The sequence below is a fragment of the Lacerta agilis genome, chromosome 13, assembly GCF_009819535.1.
Source record: "Lacerta agilis isolate rLacAgi1 chromosome 13, rLacAgi1.pri, whole genome shotgun sequence".
NCBI lineage: Eukaryota > Metazoa > Chordata > Lepidosauria > Squamata > Lacertidae > Lacerta > Lacerta agilis.
The window spans coordinates 9,216,667-9,228,784 of NC_046324.1; the positions used below are offsets into that span (position 1 = coordinate 9,216,667).

General features: G+C 46.7%; 1 protein-coding gene across 1 annotated transcript in view; it reads left to right on the plus strand.

Moving 5' to 3' along the window:
- Positions 1-5,145, plus strand: part of LOC117057091 (activating signal cointegrator 1-like) — a 39,675-nt gene extending 34,530 nt beyond the window's left edge. The window contains exon 13 of the mRNA XM_033167876.1: positions 4,678-5,145. Within this exon, the coding sequence (XP_033023767.1) occupies positions 4,678-4,745 (68 nt within the window). The 3' untranslated portion in view covers positions 4,746-5,145. The remainder of the gene's footprint in view (positions 1-4,677) is intronic.
- Positions 5,146-12,118: the final 6,973 nt, after the last annotated feature.

The following is a 12,118-nucleotide window of genomic DNA, read 5'->3' on the forward strand; positions in this document are numbered from 1 at the left end:
GTTGGCTCCCATGGTAGGCGCTAGCGGTGCTCTAGATGAGTGTTTAAGCAGCTGGAAGCTGCTTTTTAAATTTCCCACAATGCCCCAGCATAGCATCACTCCAGGGCATTGTGGGAAATTATAATAACAGCTTCCAGGCACCCAGTCTTTTTTTAAGGGGGGGTGCGTATAGGACAGATGCCAGTGGTTGGTCTTGCTTGGGGCCCTAGCAGATGCCCAAGGATCTGTGTCCTGGCACCAGGCCTGTCTATCAAACCAGCTCCTCTTCTGCTGCTTGCATTAGACAGCCAAGCATGAGGTTGGGTTCCCCCACCCCCACTTCTGTGAAGCAGAATGTGCACTTCTGTTGCCAGTACAAACCCTTCTCAAGTATGTCACAGTGTGTCCTTTCCAAAGCGACAGTTTCCTGCTCGAGGAGGGATCAGCCTAACAGACTGGAAGGAGATTGCCCGTGCCAGAGGCTGCCTGAGTCCCCTGCTCTCTCATCACTTTCCCTAGGCTTTCTCCCTCTTGGGAGGTTAAGCAACAGGAAAGCTTGTTGTTTGCAGGGAGAGGGTGGTGGTTGGTCATTCCAGGCCATTCAAGAATAGTTGGTGATAAGGCTGTGGGACAGAGAATCCTGTAGCTGTTATCACAGCAATGCCCTGTTGTTTTACTGTGTCAGAGCTGCAGTAGGAAACAGTTCAATTCCACTTGGATATTAGCTCAAAAGTCGTTATTCTCATGGCATCCATTTGCCTAGTTGAATCATTCAGGCAACGTTAATATTTCCTTGTTGCAGCATCCCTTGCCAACCCAGTTCAGACAATGACTAACATTCACATCTTCTCACATTGGGATATGATCCATCAGCTCAAGTCCAAATGAAATTAGCAATGATTGAACAAGAGCTTGTGAACAGGCTCCCGTGCAGCTCCTGTTTATCTGAAATGGATTTGCAAAAGCTGCACCCCACCCATCTACCCTGTCACTCACACCCACACATTGTGCTTGCTCCTTTTAAGCAGATGGGTTTGCAAACATGTTCTGCTGTGCTGCTCGGTTGCTTGTGAAAAGTATGTTTACCCCAAGTGGGACTGCAGGTGAACACATCACATGGGATGGCATTTGAGGAAAGCAGCAGAGGGGAAATGCATTTACAAATTTGATTTCATGTCTCTAAGTAAAAAGCATCCATCAAGAATTATTATTGATGTGACTGGTTTGGTACTTCATGCCTAGGATCTGAGGTTCTCTGCCATAAAGCAGAGTTGTTGCTGAAGGTCAAGCCAGGACCATAGGAAAGAACCTTTATTTTTCGCCTGAATATGAATGTGCCTTGGAGGAAACCTTCATTTCTGTGAACAACATGGGCATGAAATGGTTGGTTGAGCATGAAGTAGCCATTCTGTGCCACCCATAAAGATATTTTTGTTGCCTGTATTATAAAAGATGCAGGCACAATAGCAGACTTTTAAAGGGCCTGGGGATGCTGCAAGTTGAAAAATCCTGAATGCTACAGATATTTGAACAGTGCATAGTAGTGGGCTAGTGGGTGTCCCAAGGTGCAATATTAGGATATTTCTTTGATTTTTGCTTTGACATGCAGATGTGCAGTACAATCCATCAATTTCCTGCTGCCTGAGACACAGGTCTTTCATTCTTGGATATCTGTTGACCTTAACAGCTACCCATTTAAATTGGGGTTTACCAGGCTTTTCCACATGGCAGCTATCAATCTTGGGACCAACTCAAATGTTCAGATTGGCTGTTACATGGAGGAAAATACTACTATGTTTCTGCATAAATATGTCAAAGGAAAGGCCTTCCCTACTCAAACCTTTGTGTCCTTCCTCCACCCCAGGATTCCTGGCTGGTTTTCTTTTCAGCTTAGAATTCTTGTTCTTAAGCTGCTTTGAGTTATTTTTTAAGGCAAAAAAAAATGAATCTCGTGTTAAAAATCTAATCACACACCTTGGAATTTTAACAACCTCAAAATCAAGGGTCTGTCATGTGTTCCTTTACCATTTTGTACATTAACCTTTTAACAGAGAAAGGCTGGTGACATTTGGTGGTGAGTGCATGGAAACGTTAGGTCAGGGGTAGCGAACCTCCAGCCAGTAACTCCTTTTGCCTGATTGGAATCGCTTTGGCATCATTGTGCATGGATTTGCTCTCCGTTTCCCACGCTCAGTTGAGCGGTGTCCTGAACAGTATGAGCTATCAGTTTGTCTAGCTCAGCTTGTACAGTAGCATGTGCATGTCTGAGGGGTGTAGAGGCAGCTAATGAGTAACTGCTGGTTATGGATGAGTATGTCTCAAGTCAGCCGGTGCCCTGACCAAGCTGAGAGATCAATGCAAGCAGACTCCTCTTGACAAATGTTCCTGTCTAGAGCAATGGACGGCGAGCCAAGGGCAGCTGCTGCTTCAAACTGATTAAGGAGTACAAAATAGCATCCAACAAGAGGTGGCAGAGCGCATGCTTGAGCTGTAAAGACAAAGGATAGGGCTCGGGTGTAAAGGGCAGGGGCTTACTGATATGTCGCTGGGTTTCCCTCTCTCCTCCATCTTGTCCCCTCACTGTTAGAGTCAGTGACTCTGCAGTTGTTCCAAGCCTGGCCAGGGAAGAAGAGCTCATATGAATTTGGAAGTGGTTCCATCTTGGCAACCGAAGCTGAATTGATCTGCTGTGCAGAGCTGCAGAGGATGGCAGTGCCATCTTGCTAGCAGTGGGGAGAGCGGAATTGCTAATCCTGTTTTAGCCAGTAATACTGTGGCTATTGATTCTGACAGCTCTGTCTGAGAGGATCTGAAGGGCTCAGGTGCTTCTTGGCTCGGGAGCCCTAATAGCTTGCGTTCACTATAATAGCAGTTCAAGGGCATGCCCCTGAGATGTTCTTGTTAGATTCCTATGCTCCTCTTGATCTCTCAGCCACCCACCACCTCCACACTTCTAGTGCAAAGTGGGGAACTTCACGCCCTAGGGGCCCAATTGAACCCTGCAGGGCTCTCTTTCTGGCCTTTGGGACTCAGGCCACATCTCTCACTGGTCTTTCTTCATGCCTTCCTTGAATTTATTTCATAGAATCATAGAATTGTAGAGTTGGAAGGGACCCTGAGGATCATCTGATCCAACCACCTGCAATGCAGGTATATGAAGCTGTCCCATACAGGGATTGAACCTTTCAACTTTATCAGCACAATGCTCTAACCAACTGAGCTATCCAGGCTGACCCAGTTGGAATGCGTCCTTGGACCCTGATTGGATGGAGAGAGGAATGGGAATGTGTGTAGATGCTATAGCCTACTGTGCAAAGGTAAAATTTACAAGTGTTGTTTCCCCCACTTTTGCCTCTGGCCCCAACTAGCCACAGGCAAGGACCCCTAGAAGGTTGCACAGAAGGGAATGCAGCCCTCAAGATGAAAAGGTCCCCACTCCTGGTCTAGTGGTGGCACAGGGTACAGGTCTGACCGGAAAAGATGTTGCTGTGCCTCTCCTTCCCTCTACAGTTGCTCTGCCTTGCAGGTGTGGATCCTCATGGAAAAGAGCAGCCACTACTGCATTTCAGAGTTGTAGGTTTCCACTGCTTTCTGCTTCCCATTGCTGGAATAGAGGTTTCATTGCTGACTGAAGTGCTCATGGTCTCTGAGATGGGACTATGCGTCCAGGAACATGGATAAGTCTAACTAGGGTTTTTCCCCCCTTAAGGTGATAACATTGCCTACACTTGATTCCCCACCCCTAAACTTGCCTCGAGGGCCTCTCACTAAGGATAGAGCTCGAAAGCCTGTTCTGCTGCAACAGACTCCTGTTGTATCCTAAGTGTTATCTGTGGTGCAGAATTTTAGCAGCAGCAGTAGTAGCAGCAGCAGCAGCAGCAATGTTTTCACCCTGTTCTTCAGCCAACAAAAGCTTGTTGAGCATCTTACAAATTTCACTGGCAGGGTCTGTCTACCTGTCTAGTTTGTCTTCCTCCCTTCGTCCAAGGATCTTACACCTTATGTGGCAGATTAGATTGTGGCTTTTCAAGGGCTTCCCAGTGAGCTCGGTCGCTTCAGGGATGTGACTTCAAAGCTGCCATTAATGTAAGTAGGTTCTCATGATTGGAGTTGCCAAGGGAAAGAAGATGAGACACAATTGCAGGATCACAGCACCTGGCATGCTGGGCTTTCAGGCTGTTATCTGTGCCCTTAACTAACAGGTGTCAAAGCCTTTTGTCCTGAGAATGGCCATGTCTGTTTCCAGGATTCTCTACTGCCCTCTCTCTGCTCACGGCCCTGGATAAACTTGCCTGTATTGCCCACGCCCGTCTTTCAAAATGTCTGGCAATTGTCCCTTAGCTTTAGCAGAGTGTACCAGCTGGCTTGTATCTTCCCCTCAAACAGAGATTGCTTTCCTCTTTGCAGCTGCGACAGCAGAGGAGGTGGTGGCAGCAGCTCTAGCCGCACTCCCCTCTCCAAGCCTCCTGGATTTCTTTTTCTCTCCCCACCACTCGACACAATGCTTCACAGCTCCTTGCGTCACAGGGCAACAGCGGTGGGGTTTGGAAATGCCTGGTTCCTGAAGCAGGAAAATTGGATGTGACAGCAGCACACTAACAGGGGGAGACCTTGTTGCCTTCAGCTGATTTACATTGCAAATAACCTTTAGAAACAAGTACTCATGAGACTCCTCCCCGCTTCTTTCCTTTTTTACAGGGAAGCTGGATTCGAAAATTCATCAGGGAGCCAAGAAGGGATTAATGAGGCAGAAAGCAGTGGTGTGAGCCGGAGGGCACAAACACCACCCACCCACCCCACTCCCAGGCATGAGAAGAATGGATCTGAACCCGACCACTGAGGCTGCTGGAGCGGAGGCCCCAGATACGTGAAGGGGGCATTTTGAAAATGCAGGCCCTGACAAAGACGAATCCACAAGCAAAGGAGGGATTGCTGTTAGCTTGCATAAATATTAACAATCAAAGAGAGAAATTGGGTGCCGAGTTGTCTGTGGCCAAAGAGCACTGTGGGGAGCCCTGGAGGTAGAGGCCGGGATTGTGGGCTAGCAGAATCTCTTCCACCTTTGGCTGGCTTCAGGCCAAGCCAGAGGTGCTTTCGGAATTGGCCCTGTGCCAGAGCTTCATATCATCACCCTATGCATTAAAGCTAAGCATCGTTTGGCTTTGTTTTCTTCTTGGCCTTGTTTCTTGCTGGGCACGGAACAGACGAGATCACTTTGCAGCAGGAGGGCTGGACCGTTAGAGCATCCTCCGGCTAACTGGCTTGGAGGAAGATGTGCTGTAGGTGCCTGAAGCACTGGCTTGGCATCAAGGCCTGCTGCAGTTATCTCCCGCGTGGGGCCAAAGGGCTTGAGCTACATTTCACCCTCTTATTAATTCCAAGCCTAAGGACAGGGCAAGGTGTCAGGGATGGAATGTGGTTGACTGCCAGCTCCTTGCTCTCTTGAGTTCTTGAACTAAACTGTCATCTTAAATCACCACTTCTGGTTTTTTATGTGAACAAACACACATAGACCACTAGCAAAGTAGACAGAGCTGAGTAACTGGTCCCTTCTCATCTGGGTGCATAAGTTTTAATCCTACACATTGCTGCCTGAATAAAATGGATGCCCCCCACCACTGTTCTCTTTAATACTTCATATTTAGCAAAGTGCAGTTGTCCTTGCAAACTTGTTCTATCTCTGTTACGAATGGTTCTCTCTCCTGTGAATTGCCCCTATCTCTGCATTGTCTTGAGTGTCAAATGCTTGTATAGCCCAACATTTTTCTGCATGGATATTGCTACCATTGCTCTCCTAAACAGATAGCTGGCACTGACCAAGAGCGTAATTTTTGGTACTTTTGGCTTGCAACAAAGGCTATTATGCCAGCCGTTCTGGTAAAGTGTGCAGAGCTGGCCTTTGTTCCTGTCATAGCCATGTGGCTGGCTGGCCTTATATCTGGGCACTTGGTTCTGCGCCTGTGTACCCTTAAGGTGCCTCTGTTCCTGCTACTGTTACAGCCAGGGTGGGAAACTCCGCCAGGCCTCCCCATGTATTCTTGAAGCCACAATCGCCCGCCCCCACTTCATACTTGCCTTCATATGCAACATCACATGTGGGGCAGGTAGCGATACAGCTGGATCCTGCAGTTGGACATCAGGGTTGAGCCCCCTGAATATCAGCTGATGGCCCTGCTTGGTTTGTGTGTGCCAACAGGTAAGTCTGAGAGAAAGGACATAGCTCAGTGGTACAGCACATGCTTTGTGTTCGGAAAGCCCCAATTTCAATCCTCTGAATCTTTAGGTAGGGCTGGGAGGGACCCCTCAGTTTGAAACGGGAGAGCCTCTACCAGTCAGTGTTGTTTGTACTCAGCCAGATGGAGCAATGGTCTGACCTCAGTATGAGGCAAGCTACTTATAGTGCTGTGTTCTCACTGTGCTGTATAGCACTCCAATTGATTTCTCTTTACCTCCTCCTGCTAACTGCCGCCTTGGCACCTGTAAGATCACTACACTGTGAAAGCCAAAATTTGTCTCCACAAAGGACTGTTAAAGTCATCCATTCCAATCTTCTCAGCTCAGCATTTCTGCCAAGGAGCCGTTTGGAGAACTTATCCCATCTTCTGCTTCCAAGTTGTCACATGCCTTTTCACCTCCTCTTTGTCCATCCTCTTACAGTAATCTTGTTTTCAACCAAGTATCTGTAAGTCCCTCTTTGCAGCACTGCTCCCACTGATGTTTCTCCCTCCTTAAAGCTCCTGTTTGGCTTCTGGTGTCTTGCCCTGCAGAGCAAATCTTGACTTCCACCTGCTGAGCAGGTGTGGGCGAGAGCCATAAATGTCTGGAAATCCCCTGTGTGGGTGCACTGCTGATACATGCAGAAATGTGAAGCCCTTTGTGCTAGTGAGACGGCCTGGCAGGAAAATGCTCCTGCTAAGAGCCTTCAGGGGAGATGGGAAACTGCCTAGAACAAAGCATGATCTAGCACCTCCTTTTAGCAAAGGAGCGGATTACTTCTCTCTGGGTGTAAAATGTATTCTTTAACAGTTTGATTTCACTGCTGAATGATTCAGTCCTTGAGCAAGTGTGTAAAAAAAGCAACAACTCCTTGAGTGTTTTTCATGAACATGTGCATCCATACACGAGCTGAGACTGAAATGTTTTTATTTAATGTCTACCCCACTTTTCTGTATAAAATGACCAAAATGGCTTAGTACTGAAAAGGCAGTGCTAACAGGCAGCATTTTAAAAGTTAAAGCAAGACATTTTAACAGCCATTTTAAACAACACCAACTGAAATAAAAAGGTCTTCAGCAGCGGTCCAAAACTGGAAAGAAAGAGAACCCAGTGGATCTCTACTGTGACAGTTTTCTATAATCTTGGTGTCAGCACTGAGAAGGCCCTGTCTCTCGTACCCATCCATCCAATCTCATGTATGGATGCTACAAGGAGCTGTGTCAGCTCCTACAAGAGTCTTGCAGTAGCCCAGAAGCTGTCCCTCCAAGGCAGGTCCCAAATCTTATTGGGCTTGTAGGGACAGCTGCAAATGAGGATTGGCCCACCCATATGAGGAAAGGTGAGGAGACGTCTTCCACAGGAGCAGTAGATCCTGATACAGATATTTGTTCCCCCCTTGCTCCTGCTGTACATCTTCACACTTCTTCCCTGGCAGGGAGGGGGGCATCATTTTGTTGTTTGCCTCAGGTCCCTTCACTCCAGCACCACAACCACTTTGACAGAAATGTCCCTCTGACAATGTCAGTGCAAGAGGCGCACACACTGCTAGCCTTGAGGGCTTGTCTCTTGGAGGGCAACATATCAGCTCTGTTCACCAGGAACGTCTATCTGAGTGCAGTGCTTGGAGCCAGGAAACGAGTTGAAGGAGGAATCTGACCTTTTCTGGAGATGACTGGTGATAAGATACATGTGCATTGCACTTCTTCTTTTGGGATTTTCATTTCCCCCCCTTTCTTTCAAAGGCTGGATGAATCACTGTGAAATCATCATCTTTCTAACAAACCCCACCTCACATGCTGCAACCCTTGTACAATATCCCTTTTTGCATAGCATAAATAATTGTATTTATTTAATGTGTTCATATCCCTACCTTTTTCTCCAAGCAGAACATGGTTCTTCCTATCCTCAGTTAACACCACCAACAACCCTATAAGGTAGATTAGGCTTAGAGGCAGTGACTAGCCTTAGGTTACCCATTGAAATTCATAGCCAAACTTGGTCTCTCGGGTCCTAGTTTGACACTAACCACTACACTACACTACACTACACTACACTACACTACACTACACTACACTACAAACTTTCGTTGGTTTAGTTTATTTGATTTAAACATCAGACCCAGGGGTGGGAAAAATGTTCAGCTGAAAGACTTGTGTTCTGGGCAACTTCACAGTGGCGAGCAGAGACAGGGATGGAGCAATTAATTCACCTTTGTACAGCAGGCTAATTTCTACACACAAACAGATACACCCCTTTCTGTCCTCCGTCTAGGCAAGCAAGTATTCAAGGTTACTTTCCAGGTAGGCAAAAGCACTCAAGGAAGATGTGATGCAAGGCCAGTGAGTGGTACAACCTGGAAGGAGAGGGTGTACCGGTATCTATACAGAGACAGTGGCCTGAGAAAGGCACCAGCTAGATGTGCTGCTGTATAATCGGCCTCTTGGTTGCAGGGTTTACCTTGTTTCTTGGTTTTTCCCCAAATAGTGCTTATTTTCCCAGAGACAAGTCAGGACACCAGTGATCTGATGACCTCAGATGTAAGAGGGAGCAGCTAGTGATGGAATGCCCGAATGCAGAGTCTCCAGTACCCTCAATTGTAAATTAATTTTGAGATGATCCCTTGTGTCATCTGCTCCTTCCTGCAGTGACCTAGCCATCTCATGTTAATTTGGAACTTGATGCATCCTACCCACTATACCTCAGTTGGCATGCGATGCCAAACCACGGTCTGGCATTACATGAGCACGCCTTGTGTCTGAAAAACCCTTGCTCCTCTCACCTGCTATGATTCTGTCCCCGTTTCAGGGTAAACCAGAGTTTCCCATCACACCTGAACTGGTATACTATGCTTGTGCTTCACATCCAACAGGTGAATTGGACTCTTGATTCAGTTATGCTTCTGAACTTTGGCTTGGGGGGCAATCCATTGTTTTCTGCTTTGGTGATTATGAAAAACTCTGGTTTTGTTGTGAAGCAGGAAGGAAGGACACCAGCAGGGAGAGGAGGCACACGATCCCAAGGTTTGTTCGTGTAATGCTGAAACATGGCTTGGTGTCATATTAATAATGCAGTATTACTGGTATGTTGGTGGAGAAAATTGGCATTTGGGTACAGTTTCAGTTGTAGCAGAAAACACATGCATCTGTGTGCTTTGAAGCTCTATATCAGGATCAGGATCTGTTTGGCAGTTGGAGGCTGTTTCATACTATCAAGAAAGACAGAAAGAATCACAAAGGAGGTGCCAGAAGGAGAAAAGCCATCTCACAAAATGTTTCCAGGGAAAACAGTCTGCTTGGATTCTCTAGGATTTAAATTACAGCATGGAACTCCAGACAACAGGGTTGTGTTGTATTTTTTTAAACTAGCAAAGAAGAACAGGAGCCAGAGCAGGAGCTCATTCTCTCGCGTTGTTAACATCTTCTGAAACAGAATTCCTGAGAATGGAAAATAGATTTACTGCAATGATAAATGGATAATGCCCCATGGGCAGAATAAATTCCTTAACAAAGTATTTTCACAGCTGGGAACTGAAACATAGGTATCTCTGCCTATCTTTCCATGGTGGGGAGACGGACTACATAATATATAATCATTTGAAAGACCAGCCTAATCAAGAGAAGGAGAATCAAAAGGGTTCCAAAACAGCCAGGAAAATAAATTTATTATCAGTTTAGTACCTTTTATAGGCAATATTCTAAGTTTTAAGCTATAGGATTGCCTATAATGGTGCTGTGGCCCGTCCTCTTTCCTGACTGCTTGTGATGAAAGTGGCCTGAGTTCATGAGCTTCCTCTGAAACCCAGCCAAACTCCTGATGGTGTTGACAGAGTGTGGTCAGTCAGCCTTGGCTTTTCAACCAGCTGTTGAACTGGCTGCTAGCATCCATGCCTTGGTGGTTCAAAGAAAATTTATTATTATTATTATTATTATTATTATTATTATTATTATTATTATTACTACCCCGCCCATCTGGCTGGGTTTCCCTAGCCACTCTGGGTGGCTTCCAACTGAATATTTTAAAAAATACAGCATCAAACATTTAAAAATTCCCTAAACAGGGCCACGTTCAGTTGTCTTTTAAAAGTAAAATACAGTGCTTATTGCCTTGACATCTGCTCGGAGGGCGTTCCACAGGGCAGGCGCCACTACCGAGAAGGCCCTCTGCTTGGTTCCTTGTAACCTCACTTCTCACAGTGAGGGAACTGCCAGGAGCCCCTTGGTGCTGGACCTCAGTGTCCGGACTGGACGATGGGGGTGGAGACACTCCTTCAAGTATACAGGACCAAGGCCGTTTAGGGCTTTAAAGGTCAGCACCAACACTTTGAATTGTGCTCGGAAACGTACTCGGAGAAGTCCTGCCTCCACTGTCGTAGGCAGTTGTGGTTGACATCTGTCTGTCTCAAGAAACAATGGAGTGCGCTCTCAGGAGTGAAGTCAAACCACCAAGTTAGCAGCACCAAAGTGACCTCCCAGGGCACAAACCTGGGCATTGTGTGTATGAAGGTCCTGGGCTGTCCAGACAACAAGATCCACCCCTCTCAGCCTCACTGATGTGGTCCAAAGGAAAGTACATCAATATGTTTGGCACCAGCTTGACTGCAGGAGTTCCTAGAAGGAGGTGTACAAGGTGCCATCCAAGCGTATTAGGGACACCACTCTGGATTTGTGTAGGGTTTGCTCCTTAGCTTTTCCTTCTCCTGAATATATCCTGCAAGGCAGTGGAGGTTTGGGATCAGAATTTTCCTTCTCCTAGACGGGGTACCTTCCCAGGTAGATCCACCCCTTACTTTTACCCACAGCATGTGCAGAAACCGCCTTCTGGACCATTTGACCCACTGTTGGTCTTGTCTGCTCAATCCACTGGAGCCTATCTTCTCCCTAACTCTCTGACGTTTTGAGACCCATCAGTTACCTTCACCTGGTTTAGCCAGCCAGTCAAAGCTGACAGCTGGGAGCCACAGGTGAGAGCTACATATGATAGGTGGGGACCCAAGGTGGACAAGCTACCCCAGAAGGTAGTCCCCCACCAAAGGTACCACCCCTTCCCTAACACCCCATGCACCTCAATGTCATAGGCGGCATGCCCCTGAATACCAGTTTGTGGGCATCACAAGCAGAGGGAGTGCTGTTGTCCTCAGATCCCATTTCTAAGCATCCCGTGGGTATCTGGTTGGCTACTGGGAGAACGGGATGCTGGACTAGACAGGCCATTGGCCTGATCCAGCAGGCCATTCTTATGTCCTTAAGCATCTCCACAACCAAGGATGTCCCACTGAAATATGTGGGCCTCTATGTGTGCCCAGCCCTTTGCATACCACAGTTTTAATACACCCACATTTTAGGCAACTGTATGAGCCTCTGCTGTCTAGTCTTCCTCGCTTCTCCCTGCTACAGCCACTTCATTGTCTGCACCCTTTCAGCTTCTTTGATCTTGTTCCTTATCTTTCTCATTATCAACAGGAAAGCAAAAGGACGGGTTTTAAATAGTTCTGCAGAAGCTCGGGATTGAAACAACAGGGACATAATCTAATTATGATGAGCTTCTTTTCATCCCAGCAGTTTATTGCCGTCCACAGAACCAACATGTCTGTACTGCAGACACATATTTGTTTGCTTATTAATTCGGCTCTATAATGAGGAGAGAGTTATTATAAATTGTTATTAGTAATAGTTTTTTTAAGATGTTAATCCACTGATAAGGAAAACAAGCAAATAAGGCATGCTGCACTGCCATTTATTTTTACCCCGCCTTTTCTCCAATTATCTCAAGGAACATATAAGGTCCCCTCTCACTTTATCCTCAGAACACCCCTGTGAGGTAGGTTAGTCTGAGACATTGTGATTGGCCCAAGGTCACCCAGTGAGACTTATGGCTGAGGGGAGATTAGAACATGCTTCCTCAACCTCGGCCCTCCAGATGTTTT